This window comes from Mirounga leonina, unplaced genomic scaffold (genome assembly GCF_011800145.1).
Source record: "Mirounga leonina isolate KUSES-001 unplaced genomic scaffold, KU_Mleo_1.0 Mir_153, whole genome shotgun sequence".
NCBI classification, from domain to species: domain Eukaryota; kingdom Metazoa; phylum Chordata; class Mammalia; order Carnivora; family Phocidae; genus Mirounga; species Mirounga leonina.
The window spans coordinates 42,949,406-42,975,751 of NW_023270387.1; the positions used below are offsets into that span (position 1 = coordinate 42,949,406).

The window sequence follows — 26,346 nt, forward strand, 5'->3', positions numbered from 1 at the left end:
AATTCTTTAAAGTAGATGCAGACCTATGAACTGAAAAAAGCACAAGCTGCATTAGGAGACACTTAGCCACTAGCACCTGCCATCTGTTAGTTTTGGGACTTTGGACAAGTCATTGCTTCTTTCTGAGTCTCCGTGTATACATTATCAAGTCAGTAGTACACTAGATGAATTCAAGATCCTCTCCCAAGCGTTTGTCCTAATCTTCATAATTTAGGTGATCTCTTGGCAGCAAAAGCAGTAGAAGGTATGGATAAATCTGAGTTATTTATAGGGAGAAGTTTGGGGAACATCTGAAATGGGAGAGATGAAGGGTAATTGAACTCTGATAGACCCTAGTCCAGGACCTGTGGTGGTGTTGAACATCGCCAGAGGGCTCCCAGTAGGTTCTGCCTCCCTGATAGCTTAGAAACAAGGAAAGGTTGACTGCTTCCAATGAAGTCACTCTTTTTCCTGGATGTAAATATGTGTGTACTTGTTCATAATTTGAGTCTTCTTTCTATAAACATACATGGAGTTTCTTCATTGCATCAGGCACGTAGATGAAGAAGGCACATGTCCTATGTATGCTCAAGGAAATTCACAGTTTAGTTTGAGGAAAACAAGATAAGTAATTCAGGAAGAGTTTAGGATGTTGGAGGCTGAGCATACAGTGTCCTGGCTTTCGTTTGCACTCAGGGAGAAGCATGAATCGACATTACCTAGGGAAGGGAAAAACAGTGCCCTGATGGTATTCTAATGCATTGTGTTCTTTTGAATACTTCTCTCTCTAAGGAAGGCAGTACTAAATTACTAAATTCAGATTTATTAAAGAGAACAAAGTCAACACACTCTTTACGTAGGATGATTTTTTTTCATGTAATGCTATTAATCTTATTGTATGTGCATAAGGGAGTGCTCACCATTCAAATTTGGTAAATAATATATTAGTACATTGAATAACATCAATTGTGTATAACTACATTTAATACCAATGTTTGGATTTGGTACAAGCATATCTCCATGTAGGATTTATATCAGTGGTAGAGGTAAAAGAGGCTCTATAGTAATAGAGATATTAAAATTATGTTCATTTTTTTTCTAGAATTATAACAAGTTGAAATCCCAGCTTTGTTACATGCATGCCATATTTTCTTAAATGTATGTATGTATTTACCCACATCTGTTGAGGAAACACAGAAAGATAATATTGTCCATATATAAATTACCTCATAATAAAACATTCTTCCTTCTCTTGAAATAGCAACTATATTCCTAGCATGTGCTTCTTAAGTACATTTATTTTGTCTTCAACAGAGCATCCAGGTATTAAAGCAGTTCTCTTTTCCCTGCTCCCCAACCTCCATGCAGCTATTCTTCATGTTCTTCTTTACTCCGGGGGACACTTTTCAGGGAACCACAGCTGCACTGCTCTTCCCCTTTTTCCCTTAGCACCAGTCTGTTTTCAGTTTCACTACCTCCATCCTTAGTTTTACTTCCTCATTGGCCACCTTAAATATCATATCCATCATTATAATTTTAATCTCACCATTTATAATTATAATCTCTTACCTTTCTTGGACTTTGTTATATTTTGCCTCCTGGACCGTGGGTAAATTGAACTTTTTCTAATATGCCCATACCTGAGCCATTCTTCGGGTTCGTTCCCCCCAACAAGTAGCTTTAGAAAATAGTGCTCTTGAGGGGCGCCTGGGTGGCTCAGTCAGTTGAGCATCCGACTCTCAACTTTAGCTCAGGTTGTGATCCCAGAGTCCTGGGATAGAGCCCCGAATCCTGGCTCTGCACTCAGCAGGGAGTCCACTTTTCTCTCTCCCTCTGCCCCTCCCTGCCATGTGTGTGTGCTCGCTTGCTTGCTCTCTCAAATAAATAAATCTTTAAAAAAGGAAAAGAAAAGAGAAAGAAAATGCTGCTCTTGAGATACTGAAAAGCTCAGCTCACATGTATTCCTCCATAGTTGTCTCTGAACTGAAAGGCTCCACGTGCTGTGGACCTATATTATTTCTTCATTATCAAGAATACTATCAAATGCTTTACAGAGACCAGAGGAGTTTTTTGGGTTTCGTTTTGTTTTGTTTTGCCTCCTAAAATAGTCTCAAGGAAAGCCCCATGTAGTAACATTTGTCTTCTGGTGAAAAAGCTGAGATCTTTGTTTGCCTATAAGGTTAACAGTATTTGTCCATTGAATCTTCTATATTGGGCTGATCCTCATGAACAACAACAGCAACACTCAATGTAAATATATTACTGTATCTCTCCACTCAGATTTGTCTGTGTTTCTTTGCAAGTGCTTCAAAGTTCCCTTCGGTTACATATCTTTCCTTTCGATCACCAGCATCATGTGGAAGCTGCTACTCGTTTGCTTCTATGGGTATGCTGGAAGCAAGACTCCGCATACTAACCAACAACACGCACACCCCAATCCTGAGTCCTCAGGAGGTGGTCTCTTGCAGCCAGTATGCTCAAGGTGAGTGTTATATTTCAGGCACTGTTCACCGGGGTGCAGTTTGCCTTTGTCGGCAAAGGTAAAAGGATGGTGTAGTACAAAGCGTTGTGTCTAGAGTCGGAGCACGTGGGTGCAAGTTCTGGAGTTCAAGCTTTATCACTTACTAATGAGTGGTTCTCATGGAATTCACTGCACCATTCAGCAAAATGTCAGTAGTTACTATGTATTGAATGAGCACTAGCTCTTTGGAGCCTTTTATGTACATTATCCAACAACGCCCCAAACCCTGAGAAGTAGATATCCCTGTTTATTAACAGGGGACAGACATGAAGTTGTTCTATAATATTTTGAAGGCCACATAGCTTCTAAACATTAGAGTTTCAGTTCCAACTAAAGTTTCACTCCAAAACCAAATTCATATTAAAACCACACTCACACTGGTTTCCCTCTATGAGAAAGTGACAATTCTGTCCTTGGGCTTTCAGAACAGGCCCTGTGTAATGATGCAGAAAGCCCAGCTGCAATTGATTTAGAGCAAAACATTCTCATTTTAAAGTTTTCTGCTGTCATCCCCAGATCTGGCCACTAGAAAGTGAAACTGCTTAGGAATGATTATTTGCCATTGGGCCTTTTAATCTTTCTGAAATATTTATTAAACACCAACAGTGTGACTTCTAGGCCCTGGGGATTGAGTATCAAAGACAGTCCTTACCCTCATGAAGCTTAGACTGAAGTGAGTAAAGGAGAAATTAATTAAAGGAACATTGAAGAAAAAATATAGGATTATGAACATGTATAATACGGCAAGGACTGGGGGAGGGTGATGGGGACCGGATTTAGACCTTGTTCATAGGAGGTGGTCAAAGAAGACTTCCTTCAGGAAGAGCCATGTTGTGGTGTCTGGCTATTTAATAATGATTATAGTAGCCAACTTTTATTGCTTTTACATGAAGTAACTAATTTAATCCTACAAGGAAGGTTCTAGTCCTATCTATATTTTACAGATAAGTGAACAGAGGTGCAGAGAAGTTAAATTCTTTCCACAGTTTAGGATTTGAACCTACATGGTCAGGCTTCAGAGCCTCCCCATGTAACCACTATGCTATAGTTACCTACCACACCAGGTGCCAAATAACTGTCCGTTCATGAGATGGGGATGAGAGGATAGTTGGCTAGAGGGCTATGGATGAATGAACGAAGTAGCATTTAAGCTAAGAACAACTCCTGAGTATAACAAAGAATTAATGGAGTAGAAAAGAAAAAAAAAAAAAAAGAAAAATGGGACCATTTCTTCTGTGCCCCTTTCTAATAGAGGAGTAATAATAACTGTGTGTGTTATTCCTCCTCAGGCTGTGAAGGTGGCTTCCCGTACCTCATCGCAGGAAAATATGCCCAAGATTTTGGGCTGGTGGAAGAGGCCTGCTTCCCCTACACAGGCGCTGATTCTCCGTGCAAACCGAAGAAGGACTGCCTCCGTTATTACTCCTCCGAGTACCACTATGTGGGAGGTTTCTATGGGGGCTGCAATGAGGCCCTGATGAAGCTCGAGCTGGTCCATCATGGGCCCATGGCTGTTGCTTTTCAAGTCTATGATGACTTCTTCCACTACCGCACAGGGATCTATTACCACACGGGCCTGCGAGACCCTTTCAATCCCTTTGAGCTCACGAATCATGCCGTTTTGCTGGTGGGCTATGGCACTGATGCAGCCTCTGGGATGGATTACTGGATTGTTAAAAACAGCTGGGGCACCAGTTGGGGTGAGAATGGTTACTTCCGGATCCGCAGAGGAACCGATGAGTGTGCCATTGAGAGCATAGCCATGGCAGCCACACCAGTTCCTCAATTGTAGGGAGCAGTTCCCAGCCTTTTAAATTGTAAAAGTCACAAGAGGAGGGCACCTGGGTCACTCAGTCGGTTGAGCATCTGCCTTTGGTTCAGGTCATGATCTCAGGGTCTAGGGATCAAGCTCCAGGTCGGGTCCCACACTCAGCGGGGAGTCTGCTTCTCCCTCTACCTCCCCTGCACCTGCCTTCCCGCTCATGAGTGCACGCACACTCTCTGTCTCTCTCAAATAAATAAAATCTTTAAAATAAAAAAAAAATCGCAATATGGCAATGATTATTACGTTTTTAAAGTTTTTTATAAGTGTTCAGGTGATAGAGATTATAGAATTCATATGTGTGCTTAACAGGTTTCTCCATTGACCCTTTCAGTTAGACTTATGGTTATTATTTATGTAATAAGTATTTTGAAAACAAAGAATTTGAGTGTATTTCAATTAAAAAAACAAACTATAAACCTTTATGATAAGGGGTATACTCAAATAATGACTAGTTAACCCTAAAATTATTCCATGGATATTTGATGAGCTAGAGGCCAAAAAGAGAAATTAGTTTTGATAAAGATCTGGATATTGATTAAACTTTCTTTTGGTGTATCTTGCATCTGGAAGTATTGGTCAGCCCTCACTGGGTGAGCATTTGTAACTTAATTAGTGGGAAGTTAACAGTTTAGATTTGGGCTGATCTTGGATCTCCAAGGGATATTTCACAGTGATACGAAATCTCTTTGCAGAGTTAAACAGATGGCATCTATTAGAAATGATGTGACAATCAGGCAGATTAGGTGGTCGGAGTTCTAAAACATAAGCAAAATCCACAGGCCTCTTGGAGCTGGTAGGGACTGTAGAGCTCATGGGATATATTCCTCTCTTTGCACCAAAAGAATGATTAGCTTGGAAAAGGGCACGTGACTCGGGTCAGGTCACACAGGTAGTGACTGGGTCCGGGTAGAACCGAGATCTAAGTTCAGTTCTCCTTGAGTGCCTTAGAGACTGAGTCTCAGCCCTTTCCACCAAAAAAATCAAAAATGACTGGAGATACTAGGTGTATCCTTGGAAATTTCACATGTTAAGTGTCAGAGTTTTGTCTGTTGAAGCCTCGTGGACTTTTTGTATTGCAGTTCACTACAATGACGTCTTTTCTCTCCTTGCTGGAATATGCCCCATGTGTAAGGTGTGGCTTCTTGGGTGTCCTGGCGCACTGCCACATACCTTTGACTCTCTCACCACATGGTGACTCAGAAGCAGACGCACTGAATGGCAGGCAGAGCCAGGGCGCTTGTCATGTGGAAGGCCTCCAAGGAGCTATGAATGCCGTCTGAGTCTTACTTTATTTCTCACTTTCCTTGCTGCTATTGTGAGAGTGTAAATAGACTTTGAAATCAAGCATGAATTTACTTTTCACTAGAACTTCTAGAGATATTACCTGTCAGCTTAACCAATAAGCTATTATTTAACAGGAGAGCAGAAGCTCAACCCTGGTTTTCCACCTGCATGGCTGTATGCTCACCCCGTTGGGAGTAAGTCATGAAGATGCAGGGCGCCCGACCTTGTGCACAATTTCATGAGAACCCTGGCCGAGCTCATAAGGAGAACCATTGCTGATATCATTCATAAAACACTTTGGGAAATATTGAAAGACTGTCTAGCGGTGTGAACCTAACTGGTGATGGGAAACAATTCTCACAAGCATGATTAGTTGACAAGCAATGGTTCGAGGAGACCCTAAATTTCCTGACATTACAAGAGGGATTACCCAGAATGAGAGCTCAGGTTCCACTGCACTTCAACCTGAATTTATCTGCTATGGGAGTCTGCTTTTCCTGTCTCTAGATGACAGATCACTGCTTCATCCCCAGTGGCAGAATTCATTAAAGATGGCGACTAAATGGAACATCACGGTTCCTCAAGCTGTGTGATTAAACTCTTAATCTGTAGAAAAAACAAGTTTCGTAATCTAAAACTTTCTATTGGGGCTAATAGAACATAGAATCAGAGTGTGTTGACGGGTTGAGCTCTGCAAAAAATGGAATGGGAACTCTGGCTAAGCTCCCCAAAGACCTATCCAGGAGAACAACAGTGTTGTATGTGTGGAGACACCACCACCCACAAAGGAAAATAAAGTTTTAGTTGGGCAGTCAAGCGCAAGCATGGCATTGACTTGGGTGCCTGGTGCCTGGATCAGCTTTCTGGCTCTGCCTCATATTAGCCATAAAGCCTGAGGCAGTTTCCTTAACCCACATGTGCTTCAGGTGCCTGAACTGCAGGATAGATAACCCTCCCTGTGTGAGCTCTCCCTCTAAATCCTTGCTGTTGCAATGACGGAACCAAATAGATTTGCACTTTCGGACGCCACTGTTTGCCTTACTTAAGCTCAAGCCTTTCACCATCCCAAGTAGGGAAACCGAAGTAGATTCAGATAATGCAGTTTCCCAGCCAGGCATACTTGCTCACTGACCTCTAATTGACCTCTAACCACCAAAGCCAAGAACTGGATAAATCTGAATAGTAAGAGATATACATGTACCTACTTCATAGAGTTTTCTGAGGGTTAAATGCCTTTCTAATACATAGAGCATGTAAACAGTGCTTGGAAGATAGAAGGGAGTATGTAAATATTAGTTATTACTCAAGTCTTCCTTTTCTAAATTCAAATTATAAAATAATTGTTTGCTATGAGGAGGCAGCTAAGACATGTTCTATTAATAAACAAGCTCTATGAAAGTAGAGGAGGGGCTTATGAGATTTACTCTTTTAAGGAAGAAAAGAATCTACAGAAGAACACTAGCATAAAGAAACAGAAAAACCTTCAAAAACTTGAGGGAGATCATTTTGAATTTTTTGGTACAGAGGTTTTTTTGTTTGCTTGTTTTTAAGATTTATTTATTTGAGAAAGAGAGAGCATGAGCGGGAGGGGCAGAGGGAGAGGGAGAGTCCCAAGCAGACTCCGTGCTCAGCGGGGCTTGATCTCACACCCCTGAGATCATGACCTGAGCCAAAAGCAAAAGTCGGACGCTTAACCAACTGAGCCACCCAGGCACTTCTTGGTACCGAGGTTTTTACATCCTTCACCACATGATTGCCTCTGTTGCTACCTCTGTGGAGAGAAAAACAGTGAGAGGCCATCAAGTTTGGAAGGCTATGGCTGAGAGAAAAGTCACTGCAATTTTGAAGCAAAAAAGACTAAGGTAAATCTAAGGTTGTAATATGTTTATTTTCCTATTTTGGATTTTCCAGTAAAGATAAGGTAAGCATAACAGAATCACAAAATTTTAGTGCTGGAAAATCATCTGGTTCATCTCTCATTAAAATAAAAATGGGCTTACAGAGGGGAAGTAGCATACCTGGGACTCTAGTTAATAACGCTAAGTCTAGATTCCACTGAACCCAGAACGTTCTACTGTTCCTGCTGCCTCCCAATTACAAAAGGAGAAAGAAATCTGTATGTTGTGAGACACATAAACTCACCTTGTTCTGTAAAATCATTTCTAAGTTGTTTTCTAGCTTTCAGAAATCCTATTATTTCTCAGGGGCAAGTACTCTAAGCTTCAGCCCACGTGTGGTGGTTTGGAAGGCTTAATTTAACAGTTGTCCTCTAAATACAGCGATATTAATATTTCTTTTTTTTAGATATTAATTTTTTTTTTTTAAGATTTTATTTATTTGACAGAGAGAGAGATAGCGAGAACAGGAGCACAAGCAGGGGAGTGGGAGAGGGAGAAGCAGGCTTCCCGCTGAGCAGGGAGCCCAATGCGGGGCTCGATCCCAGGACCCTGGGATCATGACCTGAGCCGAAGGCAGACGCTTAACGACTGAGCCACCCAGGTGCCCCGATATTAATATTTCTATGTCTTAACTGTAATATAGATTTATTTTTGACCTAAAGGTAAGTGGAAACTTCCTGATCATGACTGGAAAGATTTAAATGTATCAAAGTCTTTTGCTCTGACAGGAATTGGGTGGACTTGAAATTGAATATTGGTAGTGGGTCAATTAGCCACTGGGCCTTCGTTTCATCAGCTGTAAAACATTGGCCTCATTGAACCGTAGTTGTGATTGAAAGTGTGAAATCACCTGGACTGTAAAATAATTGAAATCTCAGCAGACCCGCCTGTGCTACAGAATGTCCTCGTGCTGACAGCTGACCAAAATCTCAGGAGAGAAACTAGCCTTTGGACAGAAAATGCAACCTGTGCCTTTGCTGGTTTCCTCCTTTTTCCCTTCAGAAGTCTGTTTCTCAAGATTGCTTTTCTTTAAATGCTTTTTAAGAGTTGGCAGAAGTGAGAAATTTAACCTCTACTCTTCCAAATTTGAGGATGTGATGCGGATCCAAAACGTTGAGTTGTAGCTTTCTGTCCTAAAAGGCATATTTGTTTTTTGAAATTCAGTTCTACTGATCGTGAAAAGGGGAAAGAATATGATAAACTCCAAACCCCTCAAGTTGAGAAAAATGAAAAGCAGACTTGTTACCTTCCTCTAATGCAAGGGTAAGTCTAAAGAGATTGAAATCCTAGCAATCAAAGGAAAAGAATTAAGCGGGAGAAACAGCCTTCCCCTGCAGAAATGAGGGAAATGCCACAAGGCTAGGGTTGTGCTTTAAAGTATAATTGAGATGATTTATTTTTTTTCCTGAAATGTATTTTCTGACCCTTCAAAAGTATTGAATAGTTTCAGTATAGTTTAAGTGTTAGAAAATGAATGCCCTTAATACCAGATTTTTTTTTCTTCTTTTTTTTTCCATTTTTTTTATTCTTATGTTAATCCCCATACATTACATCATTAGTTTTAGATGAAGTGTTCCATGATTCATTGTTTGTGCATAACACCCAGTGCTCCATGCAGAATGTGCCCTCCTCAATACCCACCACCAGGCTAACCCATCCTCCCACCCCGATCCCCTCTAGAACCCTGTTTGTTTTTCAGAGTCCATCGTCTCTCATGGTTCGTCTACCCCTCCGATTTCCCCTGCTTCATTCTTCCCCTCCCACTACCTTCTTCTTCTTCTTTTTTCTTAACATATATTGCATTATTTGTTTCAGAGGTACAGATCTGAGATCCAACAGTCTTGCACAATTCACAGTGCTTACCAGAGCACATACCCTCCCCAGTGTCTATCACCCAGTCACCCCATCCCTCCCACCCCACCCCCCACTCCAGCAACCCTCAGTTTGTTTCCTGTGATTAAGAACTCCTCATATCAGTGAGAACATATGATACATGTCTTTCTCTGTTTGATTTATTTCACTCAACATAATACCCTCCAGTTCCATCCACGTCGTGCCAAATGGCAAGATCTCATTCCTTTTGATGGCTGCATAATACTCCATTGTATATATATACCACTAGTTCTTTATCCATTCATCTGTCGATGGACATCTTGGCTCTTTCCACAGTTTGGCTATTGTGGACATTGCTGCTATAAACATTGGGGTACATGTACCCCTTCGGATCCCTACTTTTGTATCTTTGGTGTAAATACCCAGTAGTGCAAAATGCTGGATCATACGGTAGCTCTATTTTCAACTTTTTGAGGAACCTCCATACTGTTTTCCAGAGTGGCTGCACCAGCTTGCATTCCCACCAACAGTGTAGGAGGGTTCCCCTTTCTCCGCATCCCCGCCAACATCTGTTGTTTTCTGACTTGTTAATTTTAGCCATTCTGACTGGTGTGAGGTGGTATCTCATTGAGGTTTTGATTTGGATTTCCCTGATGCCGAGCGATGTTGAGCACTTTTTCATATGTCTGTTGGCCATTTGGATGTCGTCTTTGGAAAAATGTCTGTTCATGTCTTCTGCCCATTTCTTGATTGGATTCTTTGTTCTTTGGGTGTTGAGTTTGATGAGTTCTTTATAGATTTTGGATACTAGCCCTTTATCTGATATGTCATTTGCAAATATCTTCTCCCATTCTGTCGGTTGTCTTTTGGTTTTGTTGACTGTTTCCTTTGCTTTGCAAAAGCTTTTTATCTTGATGAAGTCCCAAGAGTTCATTTTTGCCCTTGCTTCCCTTGCCTTTGGCGATGTTTCTAGGAAGAAGTTGCTTCGGCTGAGGTCAAAGAGGTTGCTGCCTGTGTTCTCCTTTAGGATTTGGATGGACTCCTGTCTCACATTGAGGTCTTTCACCCATTTGGAGTCTATTTTTGTGTGTGGTGTAAGGAAAGGGTCCAGTTTCATTCTTCTGCACGTGGCTATCCAATTTTCCCAACACCATTTGTTGAAGAGACTGTCTTTGTTCCATGGGACATTCTTTCCTGCTTTGTCAAAGATGAGTTGACCATAGAGTTGAGGGTCCATTTCTGGGCTCTCTATTCTGTTCCATTGATCTATGTGTCTGTTTTTGTGCCAGTACCATGCTGTCTTGATGATGACAGCTTTGTAATAGAGCTGGAAGTCCGGAATTGTGATGCCGCCAGCTTTGCTTTTCTTTTTCAACATTCCTCTGGCTATGCGGGGTCTTTTCTGGTTCCATACAAATTTTAGGATTATTTGTTCCATTTCTTTGAAAAAAGTGGATGATATTTTGATAGGGATTGCATTGAATGTGTAGATTGCTCTAGGTAGCATTGACATCTTCACAATATTTATTCTTCCAATCCATGAGCATGGAACGTTTTTCCATTTCTTTGTGTCTTCCTCAATTTCTTTCATGAGTATTTTATAGTTTTCTGAGTACAGATCCTTTGCCTCTTTGCTTAGATTTATTCCTAGGTATCTTATGGTTTTGGGTGCAATTGTAAATGGGATCGACTCCTTAATTTCTCTTTCTTCTGTCTTGTTGTTGGTGTATAGGAATGCCACTGATTTCTGTGCATTGATTTTATATCCTGCCACTTTACTGAATTCCTGTATGAGTTCTAGCAGTTTTGGGGTGGAGTCTTTTGGGTTTTCCACATAAAGTATCATATCATCTGCAAAGAGTGAGAGTTTGACTTCTTCTTTGCCAATTTGGATGCCTTTGATTTCTTTTTGTTGTCTGATTGCTGTGGCTAGGACTTCCAATACTATGTTGAATAGCAGTGGTGATAGTGGACATCCCTGCCGCGTTCCTGACCTTAGGGGGAAAGCTCTCAGTTTTTCCCCATTGAGAATAATATTCACTGTAGGTTTTTCATAGATGGCTTTTATGATATTGAGGTATGTACCCTCTATGCCTATACTCTGAAGAGTTTTGATCAAGAAAGGATGCTGTACTTTGTCAAAAGCTTTTTCTGCATCTATTGAGAGGATCATATGATTCTTGTTCTTTCTTTTGTTAATGTATTGTATCACATTGATTGATTTGCAGATGTTGAACCAACCTTGCAGCCCAGGGATAAATCCCACTTGGTCATGGTGAATAATCCTTTTAATGTACTGTTGGATCCTATTGGCTAGTATTTTGGTGAGAATTTTTGCATCCATGTTCATCAGGGATATTGGTCTGTAATTCTCCTTTTTGATGGGGTCTTTGTCTGGTTTTGGGATCAAGGTAATGCTGGCCTCATAAAATGAGTTTGGAACTTTTCCTTCCGTTTCTATTTTTTGGAACAGTTTCAGAAGAATAGGTATTAATTCTTCTTGAAATGTTTGGTAGAATTCCCCTGGGAAGCCATCTGGCCCTGGGCTTTTGTTTTTTGGGAGATTTTTGATGACTGCTTCAATTTCCTTAGTGGTTATAGGTCTGTTCAGGTTTTCTGTTTCATCCTGGTTCAATTTTCGTAGTTTATGCATCTCTAGGAATGCATCCATCTCTTCCAGGTTATCTAATTTGCTGGCATAGAGTTGCTCATAATATGTTCTTATAATTGTTTGTATTTCTGTGGTGTTGGTTGTGATCTCTCCTCTTTCATTCATGATTTTGTTGATTTGGGTCATTTCTCTTTTCTTTTTGATAAGTCTGGCCAGGGGTTTATCAATCTTGTTAATTCTTTCAAAGAACCAGCTCCTAGTTTCGTTGATCTGTTCTACTGTTCTTTTAGTTTCTATTTCATTGATTTCTGCTCTGATCTTTATGATTTCTCTTCTCCTGCTGGGTTTAGGCTTTATTTGCTGTTCTTTCTCCAGCTCCTTTAGGTGTAGGGTTAGGTTATGTACTTGAGACCTTTCTTGTTTCTTGAGAAAGGCTTGTATTGCTATATACTTTCCTCTTAGGACTGCCTTTGCTGCATCCCAAAGATTTTGAACAGTTGTGTTTTCATTTTCATTGGTTTCCATGTATTTTTTTAATTCTTCTTTAATTTCCTGGTGGACCCATTCATTCTTCAGTAGGATGCTCTTTAGCCTCCATGTATTTGAGTTCTTTCCAACTTTCCTCTTGTGATTGAGTTCTAGTTTCAAAGCATTCTGGTCTGAAAATAGGCAGGGAATGATCCCAATCTTTTGGTACCAGTTGAGTCCTGATTTATGACCTAGGATGTGATCTATTCTGGAGAATGTTCCATGGGCACTAGAGAAGAATGTGTATTCCGTTGCTTTGGGGTGGAATGTTCTGAATATGTCTGTGAAGTCCATTTGGTCCAGTGTGTCGTTTAAAGTCTGTATTTCCTTGTTGATCTTTTGCTTAGATGATCTGTCCATTTCAGTGAAGGGGATGTTAAAGTCCCCCACTATTACTGTTTTGTTGTCAATGTGTTTCTTTGCTTTTGTTATTAATTGCCTTATATAATTGGCTGCTCCCATGTTAGGGGCATAGATATTTACAATTGTTAGATCTTCTTGTTGGATAGATCCTTTAAGTAGGATATAGTGTCCTTCCTCATCTCTTATTACAGTCTTTGGTTTAAAATCTAATTTGTCTGATATAAGGATTGCCACCCCAGCTTTCTTTTGGTGTCCATTAGCATGGTAAATGGTTTTCCACCCCTTCACTTTCAATCTGGGGGTGTCTTTGGTTCTAAAATGAGTCTCTTGCAGATAGCATATTGATGGGTCTTGTTTTTTAATCCAGTCTGTTAGCCTGTGTCTTTTGATTGGGGCATTTAGCCCATTTACATTCAGGGTAACTATTGAAAGATAGGAATTTAGTGCCATTGTATTGCCTGTAAGGTGACTGTTACCGTATATTGTCTGTGTTCCTTTCTGGTCTATGTTGCTTTTAGGCTCTCTCTTTGCTTAGAGGACCCCTTTCAAGATTCCCTGTAGGGCTGGTTTTGTGTTTGCAAATTCCTTTAGTTTTTATTTGTCCTGGAAGCTTTTTATCTCTCCTTCAATTTTCAATGACAGCCTAGCTGGATAGAGTATTCTTGGCTGCATATTTTTCTCATTTAGTGCTCTGAATATATCCTGCCAGTCCTTTCTGGCCTGCCAGGTCTCTGTGGATAGGTCTGTTGCCAATCTAATGTTTCTACCCTTGTAGGTTACATCTCTCTTCTCCCGAGCTGCTTTCAGGATTTTCTCTTTGTCTATGAGACTCGTAAGTTTTACTCTTAGATGTCGGGGTGTTGACCTATTTTTATTGATTTTGAGAGGGGTTCTCTGTGCTTCCTGGATTTTCATGCCTGTTTCTTTCCCCAAATTAGGGAAGTTCTCTGCTATAATTTGCTCCATTATACCTTCTGCCCCTCTCTCTCTTTCTTCTTCTTCTGGGATCCCAATTATTCTAATGTTGTTTCGTCTTGTGGTATCGCTTATCTCTCGAATTCTGCCCTCGTGATCCAGCAGTTGTTTATCTCTCTTTTTCTCAGCTTCTTTATTTTCCATCATTTCATCTTCTATATTACCGATTCTCTCTTCTGCCTCATTTATTCTAGCACTTAGCGCCCCCATTTTTGATTGCACCTCATTAATAGCCTTTTTGATTTCTACTTGGTTGGATTTTAGCTCTTTTACTTCTCCAGAAAGGGTTTCTCTAATAACTTCCATATTTTTTTCAAGCCCAGCTAGTATCTTTAAAGTGATGATTCTGAACTCTAGATCTGACATCGTACTAATGTCTGTATTGAGTAGGTCCCTGGCAGTCGGTACTACCTCTTGTTCTTTTTGTTGAGGTGATTTTTTCCATCTTGTCATTTTGTGCAGAGGAGAATAGATTAATGAGAGAACAAAATGCTAGCAGAGTAACCACGTCCCCAGAAAATATACTCTAAACAAATCAGAAAATACCTGAAGCAGTGGGATAAGAAAGGGAAAAAGAGAAAAAAGAAAAAGAAAAAAAGAAAAAGATAAGGATAAAAACAAAAACAAACAAAACAAAACAACAACAACAACAAAAAAACCAGAATGTGATCAAATATGATCAGGCTGGTATATAGATCAGTGCCACTCACTAGATTTGGGGTGTATTTTGGTCTTTTAGAAGAAAGTGCCTCCCAAAATTTTAAAGAAAGAAAAACATATATGTACAAAAATAAGGGTTGATATGGTGAAGGGATGGAATATGACTGTAAAAATGGAAATTATAAAAAATTTTATAAAAGGAATTGATAAGAAGTTGTTTGAAAAAAGAAAGAAGAGGATTTATAAAAAGAAAAAAGAAAAAGAAAAAAAAGGGAGAGGATGTGATTAGGGGAATAGAAAACACCATATACTGGAGATTTAGGGTATATTTTAATCTGTTAGAAGAAACTATCTCAAAATTTTAAAGAGAGAACAACTTATATATATAAGCCAAAAATATGGGTAACTACTATGAAGGGATAGAATATGACTCTAAAAATGAAAAATAAAAATGTTTTTTTTAAAAAAAGGAATTGATAAGATATTGGTTGAAAAGGGAAAAAGAAAAATTCAAAAAGAAATAAAAAGACAAAAAGACAGTTAAAAAAAAATTAACTTTAAAAGACTAAAGAATCATGGTAAAAAAGCCGTGAATCCTATGTGCAGTAGTCCCCTAGCGCTGGAGTTCTGCCGTTCTCATTGATCGGTAAACTTGGTCTTGGCTGGCTGTTCTCGCTGATCTGGGGAGGGGCCTGTTGCCGTGGTTTCCAAATGTCTCTGCGGGAGGCGGAATTGCCCCGCCCTTGCCCCCTCCCGGCTAAGTAATCTGCTCGGGTTTGCTCTCCGGGGCTTTTGTTCCCTGCGAGCTTTCCGTACAGCTCCACCCCGGAGGAGCCGAGAACTCGGGGCCCCGCTCCTCAGTGAGCCCCAGAGAAAAGCTGTCAGTCACTCCCGTCTCCCCGGTCTCCGGCCGCACTCCGTGCTCACCCGGCCTGTGACCGCGCGTTTCTATCTCTGGCACCCGACCCCGGGTGGAGTCTCCAAACCCAGCAGATCCCTGCGGTGCACTCCCGCCCGGCTCCTCCCGGGGGAGGAAGGTGAGTCTCCCCAGATCTGCCGCTTGTTGGGTCCCTGCTCCAGGAGCAGGGGCCCGACAGTGCCGCGGATCATGCCCTTAATACCAGATTTTTATACCCTTGTTCTCTTTTGTGGGGTTCTGGAGAACTTAAAAAAAAGAAAGTTAGATTTTTCCTTTAAATTAACTATTCCTATGGCATCTTAAGAAATGCACAGTATTCCCAAGAGGCAGTAGACATGATCCCAGTTCTGCAGGCTGAAATACAGTTGAGCAGTAACAAGAATGAGTCTATGGAGAGAAAGTAACCAAAGTAGCATTGTGCTCTGAAAATACTGTGAACTTTGGAAGCAGACAGTCCTGACTTTGAGTCTTTGCTGCTCTAGTAGTCGTTATTTAGACCTTAGTTCAGTTAGTGCACAGAGATTTCTAGCCTTCAGTGTTTATGTGCTAAAAGGCAATGGTAATATTCACCTGTCTGGTCTATGTGCAACAAAGCATAAAAGAAGCAATAAGTGTTTGTTTATATATTACCTGCCCTGCAAAGAGTTTAAAGTGCTTTGTAAAGGTAAAGGTGCACTACAAAATAAGTTCAAAAGAAATGAGCAAATGGAAGTAAAGGAAGATAAAGGTAGGAGAGTAGGGTATGACCATGAATAAAGTCTGTACAGAGTCTAACACATTGCCTGATACATGAAGATCACGCTTCAACAGTGGTTCTCAACCAGAGGTGATTTGTCCCTCAGGGGACATTTGACAATGTTAGCAGACACTGGGGTTGTCATACTGGGAGAGGAGATGCAATCTGCAATGAAGAACCATCTGGCCCAAAAATGTGAGTGGTGCCAAGGTGGAGAAAGCCTGCTCTACAACACACTCATTGCCTGACACATTTTTCCCAGCACCTAATGGTAGTATAGACTTTGGAGAAGGGAGAGAGTTCCGGGGGGCTAAGTTATCCCAGAAGCTTCCAGAGAGTATATGAAATTTGAGCTGAGCTGTGAAGAATCAAGAGGGGGGAGTAAAAGACATGCAAGGCCCAGGCAGTGGGGAAGATTGAAGAAATGGGAGAAGGTAGGGCATTTCTCAGTTTCAGGACGACAGACTGGGCCCATTTTATGGTAGCCTCCACCCTATAGGAACCCGCCGCCATGATTTGAAGAAGATATTAGACTTACTAAACACATAGCCATGTAGTAAGAATGGAGCTCCTTAGTAGACCAGAAGTTGTTGAATCTGTATTTTGAAAATGGAGGGAGCAAACGGAAAGATAGAATGATAATCGGAGGCCCAGGTATATGAGAAAATTCTGCCATAGAAGGTGAACACCCTGTCTCAACTCACCAGACTTTTAACCAAGAAAAGAAGTAGATTGTGGTATTTGTGCTTAAAAAGAGCATTTCTTTAAAGCATTGATCCTTTGCCCTTGCAAGATCAAGGACCATGGACCCTTCTGAGACTGATAAAATGATGGATTCTTTCCCCCTCAAAGCAGCACACACTTATCCTAAATTTTGCATAAAATTTCAGCAGCCTCTTGGAGACCTATAAGCCCCAGCATAGTGAAGTATACTTCTGTGTATATAGGTGCTTTTTCTCTCAGCAAGTAGTCATCCCACAGTGCAGATATTATCCATTTTCTTCCAGCTATAGCCTGGGAGGAACTCTAAAAGGCTCAGCATGTGGGGTGTGGGGGGCCTGTATCCGGTGGATAACTCAGCTTGCAGTCATAACCCCCCTCTCGGTCAGACGCTGTTTGGACACTGAGCTCCCCATTTGTTCTCCGAGCCCTAGTGGTTCTTTTGGTTCCAGCCCCTTGTCTTGGTTTCTCTGGGGTTGGAACCTAGTCTTACTCCTACTATCGGTGTCTTGAGAGCAGGACTCTGACAGCAAAACCCCACCTGGCAACTACAGTCCTTCCACCAGTGGAGAGACTCTTCAGTTGCTTGCTGCCTGCTTTCAAGAATTCTTCATTTTGTGCAGCGCTGGATGCCCTGTGTCTGTGCTCCTGCCATCCACATGAGCAGCACCATTACTTCCTTTCCCCCTGAACCCACTGCTGCCCCCTGCCCCCCGACAGCAGCTTCACCTAGGAGATATCTTGGTGGTTCACAAACTGGTCCCCCATATACACAAAGGGCAAGGAAAGACTGAGGAAAGAGGAAGGCCTCTCCGGACTGGTCAGGGGCAGGTTTAATAAGCAAGAGAACTTACAAGGCTTGTCTGGGGCAGCCAGAGGATGAGTAGATCTCTACACCTCCCTGCCGGCATCTTAAGAGGCCTTACCTGGGTTTGGGCATGTATACCATCCAGGTGGTCTCAATGACACCTTACTCAAGGCTAAGGCATTAGAAGAGCTCCCAGGCAGAACGCACATTCCAATGACAGGGGAGGAGGTGAGGAGATTCTAATTGCCCGGGTCTAGCTTGAGGGTCAAACAATGGTCACCTCCTCGCCATTGTCTCTTCCAACTTAACTCTAACTGCCAGATGTCCTTGATTTTTGCACCCAGTTGTTTTTTTTTTTATTGTTAATAATAGCTACCATTTATCAAAGTCTTATTTTGTGCCAGGTAGTGTGGTAAGCCCCTTAACAAAAAGACAAGGGAGAGGGCGCCTGGGTGGCTCAGTCATTGTCTGCCTTCGGCTCAGGTCATGATCGCAGGGTCCTGGGATCGAGCCCCACATCAGGCTCCCTGCTCCGTGGGAAGCCTGCTTCTCCCTCTCCCACTCTGCCTGCTTGTGTTCCTTCTCTCGCTGTCTCTCTCTCTGTCAAATAAATAAATAAAATCTTAAAAAAAAAAAAAAAAAGACAAGGGAGAGTAATAGGGACCATTTCCTGAAAAGTCAACACCATCATTTATTGATCCAAACATTTTGATTATGGAACAATGGGGCGGTCCCCCAACAGAACTGGGGAAGACAAAGAAAAGACATCTTGAGGGAGGAAGTATAAAGCAGAACTTCTAAAACAGAGAACCAGCTTCTAATCCCAAGTAAATGGATGAGCTCTGTGATTTAGGGCAAGTTATTTAACAGCTCTTATTCCTTATCTGTAAAACAGAATCTTTACAAGGAACTGAATGAGACATTGTATGTAAAGTGTTCACTTACTTCTCCCTTGTCTTTTTGTAGGTAACTATCCCTAGCACTAGCCCTGGGAGATGAGAAGATTCCTTCATCGTCTTAAACCAGGATGAATAAAAGAAGGGTGATCTCAGAGGCAGAGAGGTTAATCAGGGATGAGCAGAAAAAGGTATGACATATTCCCTTTTAAACATGGTGAACTTCAGCTGACCACTGCAAAAGCAGTAAAAGCTTTTCCTTTTAAAAAGCATCTCACCAGAAATGGGAAGGCGATTTTTTATAAGGATTTGGCAAACCTAATGTTTAGCAGATTTGCAACAATTGCTATAGGCTCAAATGAAAGATATTTTCTGGTAGCACCCTTGGCCCTCCGAGAGTAGATCATTTTACTTGGAGTGCAATGGCAAGGAAGGTATTAAGGACAGCCACATTTCTTCAAATATGAAAAATAAATAAGTAAAAAAAGAAAGGTGAGTGAGGCCCTCTGCTATATTTCCTATACCTCTGGATGTTGGTTAGAAAGACATCCGCCCAGGGTGGGTTCACGGAATGCATTTGGGTTCACTGAAATTTGAACATTAATTTGGGCACTCAGTGATCTCTTTCTGTATATTTGAACTACCCACCTGTTGGGCTTTTGAAGTTTGGGATAATGAAAGAAGCAAAAAGAAAGAGCCCCTGAAGTTTTTACTTGAATTTTTATTGAATTCAGCTCAGAGCCCTGCAAAGCCCAAGGAGTGCTTGCCTTGGCAAGCATCCAGAAAACATCTTTTAGGAAGAGCCTCTCCACTTTGGTTTGGAGCAACTTTCCACAATTAATCACAGCATTATTTACAGTTATGTAAAGTTGGAAACAACCTAGAGGTCCAACAAATAGGAAATGGATCATTTATAGTATGCAAGCTTGACAATATTATGCAATATTAAAAACAACTCTGCTGCTGACATACAACATCAGATGTTTATAATATATACAGAAATAGTGCTTTGTTGTTCTGTAAAATGCAAATGGACATATATGCACCTTTAAAAGGGCAGGAAGATTATAAATGAGCATTATTTCTTTATTGTTTTTGTTATAATAGCTTAGTTATAAATACCAGAAAATGCAATCAAAATTTGCATGACCAAGAAGCCCTCACAGGCTCAAGTCTGTTTCCCCTCATAAAAAAGCCACTGACTTTTCATCTTACCGCAAATAGCACATTATTCTTTCCTTCTCTTAACAGCTGTGCTTCTTCAAAGAAATTTCTTTTCCCTTCTCACTTTGTGTTTTCTCCTCAGCCTGTAGAAATCTGCCTTCTGCCGGGTCACTTCTTTGAAGTTGTTCACATCAAAGTAAGCAGAAGACACCTTGTTGCTAAAAGCAGTTTTCAGTCTTGATCTCAGCATTTGATACTGGGTCATGCTTTCCTTAACCTTGCAATTCGCACCATTCAGATCTCTCTTTCTTTACAGTTCTCATTAGGCTCATGATCCCCCTTCTTTCCCTTAACTTTACTCTTCCTCCAGGGGCGCCTGCGTGGCTCAGTAGGTTAAGCGTCTGCCTTTGGCTCAGGTCATGATCCCAGGGTCCTGGGATTGAGCCCCACATTGGGCTCTCTGCTCAGCGGGAAGTCTGCTTCTCCCTCTCTCTCTGTTGCTCCCTTCTTGCTCCCTCTGCTTGTGCTCTCTCTCGTGACTGCTCACTCTCTCTCAAATAAATAAATAAATAAAATCTTTAAAAAAATTTACTATTCTTCCAGCTTCTATACCAATCTCCTTTTCCCCATTACTATACATTATCTTTTGTTGAGCTTTTCAGTCAGCATAAACCATCCCTTTGCTGGTGAGTCTCCAACATAGTTCCCATCTCCAGAGCTCGTGTATTAGTTATCTCTTGGGGCAAAACAAATTACCCGGAAGCTTAATGGCTTAAACTGACACACATTTATCGTCTTACGATCGCTGTGAGTCAGGAATCTGGGTTCAGTTTCACTGGGTTTTCTGCTTCCTGGCTTCTCACAAAGAGTGAGAAGGGTGTCAGCAGGTGGTCTACATTCTCATGTGAAGACTCAGCTGGGGAAGGCTTATGCAGTCAGTGGAGGCAATATTCATTTCCTTGCATAGTTTTGGATTAAAGCCTTTAGCTGCTTGCTGGCTGTTGGCCAGAGAGCACCCTGAGTGCCTTGCCATGTGGGCCTCTCCAGCACGGTAACTGGCCTCATCTAAGTGCACAAGCTGTGAAGGCAATGGAGAGAGCACCCTAGCAAGATAGGAGTCACAGTCTTTGTAACCTAATCATGGAAGAGACATCTCCTCAATGTTCCTATATTCTGCTGGTCAGAAACAAATTCCTCAAGGTGAGAGTTTTACAGAAAGCCTGAATACCAGGAGGTGGGGCTATCTGGGGCCAACATAAAATTGCCTGCCATAACTCTAAACCAGATATCTCACTTCCTACTTGTACATCGATGTACAAGTCCCGTTAGCAATAGTAAAATCCCAAATCTGAGTATATCATCCTTTCCCCATCCCCAAAGGAAGCTCATCTCCATCCTTTAAGGGCACTGCCATTCACCACGTTTCCAAAATCAGAAATAATAGGCACTGTCATTGATTCCTTCTTCTTCCCCACCCCCAACATTCTATTAGTCATGACCTCCTACTCATGCTCACTTCTGAAGATGTATTCTATCTGTGCACATGTGTCGGTCTTAAGCTCCCATGAGTTGTAACTTGTGTCATTGCCTCAGCCTCCTGTGTCCCCTCCTATCCCAGCCTTGCCCTCCTCCAGTCCTCACCATGGCAATGGTCACAGTGTCACACCCCTGCTTAGTCTTCAGCTGGCTCCCCATAGCTCAGAAATATTTAAAGGTGGACAAGGTGAAGAGTCTGAAAATGCACCTTCAGTAAACCTGTGGTTCTCAGAACGCCAGGCTATAGAAGTTTAAACTCAGCAAAATCTTCTTGGCCTGTTGGGATATACCAAGCTGAATGACAAATATTGTGAGGGGAATAGCTTTGTATCTGACTCATATCAAAACTTCTTGGTAGGGTGTAAGTGGTTTATTGTGGTATTGCAAGCATGTAGGATGTAAACTCAAAACAGTTGTATTTGTTTGCAGTAACTTCTATCAGCTGTTCTTTAAAAAATGATCTTCTTGGAGGGCTGAGTCCCTTGAAACTGTTTTAGTCCTGTCCCATAACTTTCCAAGTATTTTCATTTATTAAAGTTTCAGACCCATCCTAAGAAACTCAGACCTATTTATTCTACCATTTCAGCCTCTCAGAGTCCCTGCTGATACTTGGGATGGCAGTGTAAGAGAGGGAAGACATTCCTGATTAGGTCCTGGATGCAACAGGGGCCTGCACACATCAGTTCGGAGCCCTCATCCCTCCCCAAACCATCTTCAGTTCTAGCTGCTGGGAATGTAGATGTTGTGGTCTGCTTTAAACAAACCTCCTTTTTCTAATGTGGCCACGAGGTGGGGATGGCTAAGAGTGACAATGGCATTTTCTCTTTCATTATAACATGATTAGTTGTCACATTTTTCAAATATTTCCCCAACTGCCACCGTGTCCTCCCAAGTGTTGATGCCAGTCCTGGAATGTTTGTCTGGGAGCTTGTCTGTGCAGAAGCAGATTTGGGAATACCAGCTAGCAACTGGAGACCAGCCCCCTGTGCTTATTTCAGTAGGTGCTGCCCATGCCTTCAAGACATAAGTCACTGGATTCCCTAAAATACTCCTCAATTTTCTGGGCCTGGAAAAGAGTTGATACTTGTTATCCTGACAGCCCCATTCAAAAATGAGATATGAAAAATAACATTTTCATGGTGACATGTGGGAAAGAACTATAAAAACCCTTAAGACGTGGTTTGGCAAAGATATTTTTCCAATTCAAAAACGAGTAGTGTTTCTGGCACTTGCTGTAGTACTTTGTAGCTGGCAGCTGAATTATCTTGGTCTCTGGCCAAAACCCTAGCTTCAAAAGCTGATCTTCAAATCTCCTGTGTTAAAGGATTCAAAACATGTAGTGGTCATTTACATGTCAAAAATAAGCCATTATATTAACCTGCTTATGAGACACTGTGCTGGTGCAAATGGCCGTAACAAGGCACAATTACCTTTTGCATGGCAGTGTAATGTTTATATAACATAAGTTATATGTAAGGTTTATATTATTCTTCCAACAACCTATGGGATAGGACAGGTTGTAACAGCCCATTTTATAGATATAAAAACTGAGGTTCAGTGAGACTGAAACCCTGGCTCAGGGTATTTGGAAGAATCGGTACTTGAGCCCACAGCTCTAGACTTGAGCCTGTTTTCTTTCCACTTTGTTACATTATTTTCAATGTTTATTATCTGAAATGCAGTGTAGTGGACAGTGAGTTAGTAATTCTGCTTTTAACTGTGCCTGACAGAAAATTATATACCACCCTTAACCAATAATGACTTGGAGGTTATTTATACCTTCCTTAGCATTAGTACTTTTACAGTATTTTTGAAGGTAATCATCCTATTCATGACTGATCTGTTATTATAAAACAGGTGTGGGCTTGAGTGTCTACCAACATGCCCATAAGTAAGTATGTCTTGGAGTCATAAATATGTGTTGATGCCCACATCACTATCTGGAAATTCACTATCCTCTAACCCATGACCTCATATCATTTAGTGCTTTGAGACCTCTAAATGGGTTCTCTGTATTGAGGCGAGGACATAGCTTGCCCTCTATATTAAAAGCCAATCGCACTAACTCACTGTCTTTCAATTTGATGATAATTCTGGCTGAGTTCAATCCTGTGTGTATTTGCTTCCCATCATCCCTGGTTCTTTTTCTTGGGGAAAGGAGATTAGAAGTCAGCAAGGGAAGAGGCAAATGGAACCATGTTATATAAACCTGTGCTTGGGAAGCAATCTAGGACCTCAGAGGTGGGTTGGTGTACAATAAAGGAAGCATCAGTCCAATATATGGACTCCAAGGAAACATGGTGATGAGATCCAGACAGCATTGATATCTAAGGGGACATCTTCTGTAGGTGATGGAACATGACTATGGGAGTCTCCTGGGCACAAATGGGGGCCCTAACATGGTTCTCAATTTTGGCAAAAGATTCCTAGTTAGTGCCTGGATGCAGTAGGTAGGCATAATGTCAGGACCCAACAAAATAATGGGTAAGCATGATATCTGGACCCAGGAAACTGGGCCAAGACTCTGAGAGGATAACACATTCCAGGAGAGTGAGTGTTCAAGGTTCTGGGGAGAAAGAAAGGCTGACGCTTTGGATTTTAACCATATTAAAGAGCCACCCCTGCTGGTGAAGATAGGGTCATTGGGGAGGACAATTTTGTGCAGGGAAATAATATAATCAAATTGTTATTTTGCTAACATTTTTATTTGTTGTTAAGGAAGAGTTGAGGAGGGATGACTGCAAACCTTGAAATCAATTGGGAGGCTGTTGGTTTCTTCAAAGCATTGTCTGCCTCATCTTTACCCTTGTCAGACTTCTTTTTCCAGAAATCCTTAACTGTCCCTCTTACCAAATCATTGAACACTCATTTTCTGTTTCTGTATCATGCTTCCCTAATGAGATTGTAAACTTTGGTGAATTTGATACACTTAATTTTGCTTGCTTATAGCATTAGGTTAATGAAAAAGAATCAGAAAAATACATGGGGGTTTTGCAGTGAAAAAGACAAAGTATGACAAAGTATGGCATGAACAGAGAAATGGAGGTACCTTGTGCTTAAGGATATCGATGTGTCAAAAGGGAACAGTTGATTGATTCCAATAGCAGGCCGTTATCATGTGGGCAACTTTTTGAATCACAAGTTAGACCATCTTTCTTACATTTAAGGTTCAAAGGTATATTATTTTATTTCTTTGTCATTCAACTTGTTTGTATTTTTGTGTGTTACTTTTAAACAGTAAAAAGGTGGGTTTTTTTTTTTAATCTTGCCTGGCAATCCTTGAATTTTGCTAGAGTACTGAATCCATTTATACTTAGTGTAGTTACTGAAACAGTCGAATTTGAGTCTACCTTCTGTTTGTGCCATCTGCTCTGCACCCCCCTGTTTAGTTATCCTCTGTGCATGGCAGTCCTCAAATTCCCCATGGCAGTGAGGGCTTTGTTCTAACTGGTAAGAGGCCTGGAGCGCTGGCAGGCTCCTTGCAGTTCTTCTGCAGACTTGGGGGAGGGGGGGCGACGTGCCTGCCTCTCAGGAGGAGTGATATCTTGCCCTTCCTCCCTCTAGCCATGACTGCCTTCTCCTACAAGCAGGCCCCTCTCAACTCCCACTCTTCACCCTCACTTAGATAGCCATATACCTTACACCACAGAGAGTGTCTTTTTTATTTCCTCTTCTCTGTCCCCAGTCTTTCTTGCGAGCACTCCGTGAAGGCCCAGGGAAAGAGTCAGTGAGGGAATGCCGAGATCTCCATGCCTCAGCATTTAAAAAGTAATTAAAATTCCATCTAGTTTTTTTTACCCATGTCTATGGCAGCTCCCTCTTCCTCTCACTGCCCTGCCAAATGCGTGTCAGCTCTCTCATCTGAGACGCTCAAGAGGCTCGTCACCTTGTGCTTTTCAGTTCCCCAGGCTACCCTGTGGCTTCTGTTTTCAAATACATTTAAAAACTTCTGTGGTTCTATATAGTATCTGGCTTGTTCTCATTATTAGAGTGGAAACAGAATCGTCCTCTGGCTTTCTGTATCCCAAGGAAATGTAGAACTCAGATGATATATTTTCCACACTTCGCACATTTGCTGGCACCTAATTGCTGCTCAAAAAAATATTTGTTAGTTGAATGATATGAATAGTCCCATCTACTATTTATACATCTTTAAATTATTGTTTAATTTAATCTGTGCTTACATTCAGAGATTGTTTTAGAGAGAAGCAATAACATAAACTCTAAAAAAAATCACTCCAGCATGTCATGTATGTAGGTACACTGATGAAGAGGAAAAATAATTCTTCTGTTGTGCTGGATAATAGCAAATCAGGTCAAAGAAGGAGGAAACCTGCAAGGCAGGCCTTTGTGATCATCAGAGATACTCTGGGATAACCTATTCTAAATATGATTACAAAATCTATTAAAGAACAAAAATGCTACTATCCCTGTAGTTCCTTTGTGGTGGGTTATAAACCTCTCTGCCTTTTCCAGACAGATCCTTACCTCATGCACACACATAACGTGCCTTACTTCATCAGACTTTATTTCTGTGGGGAATACTTATTATGTAAACATCATATTGATCTCTGATAACTGCACAGACATTCTGAAGTGTGGATAGGGATATATTTAGAGATCATCCAGGGGTTATATAATGGAGTAATATTCCGTATAATACCATCTTGAAGAATGGTCAGCGGAAGTGACCGGATCACTGCAGAGTATCTAGGTCAACAGCCTCACCTCTGAAAAATAGGCTGGTTGCTAAGGAGGGAAAAGATGGACTTCTTTCTTTTTGTAACCAGAACAGCAAGACTTCATATCCTATAAAAGCAAAGATCGACTAAAATATCATGAAATAGACCTGGGTTATGAGAAATAAAAAAGCTATTTCTTGTTGCCCTGAGTCTATTACTTACTATAGAGGGAGACCCTATGCAGACTTTGAGGGAATCTAAAACATAAAAGTAAATTATTAAAAAGTACAAGGAACCAAAGAGCATTCCAAATTAAATGAAAGGGAACAATTTTCTATCCATGTTGTCTGGAACTGAATTTGTTTAAACACAATATATCAAAAGAAAAATTAATCACTAAAGTATGCA

General features: G+C 41.2%; 1 protein-coding gene and 1 long non-coding RNA gene across 3 annotated transcripts in view; both read left to right on the forward strand.

Moving 5' to 3' along the window:
- Nucleotides 1-4,544, forward strand: part of CTSC (cathepsin C) — a 37,106-nt gene extending 32,562 nt beyond the window's left edge. For both annotated transcript variants that reach the window (XM_035009414.1, XM_035009415.1), the window contains exons 6-7: nt 2,330-2,461; nt 3,790-4,544. In XM_035009414.1, the coding sequence (XP_034865305.1) occupies nt 2,330-2,461; nt 3,790-4,292 (635 nt within the window). In that variant the 3' untranslated portion in view covers nt 4,293-4,544. The remainder of the gene's footprint in view (nt 1-2,329; nt 2,462-3,789) is intronic.
- A 2,914-nt stretch (nt 4,545-7,458) lies between these two features.
- LOC118013462 lies at nt 7,459-21,755 on the forward strand. Its single transcript, XR_004680036.1, has 3 exons — nt 7,459-7,471; nt 18,627-18,747; nt 19,863-21,755. It is a non-coding gene; the product is annotated as an uncharacterized LOC118013462 (long non-coding RNA).
- Nucleotides 21,756-26,346: the final 4,591 nt, after the last annotated feature.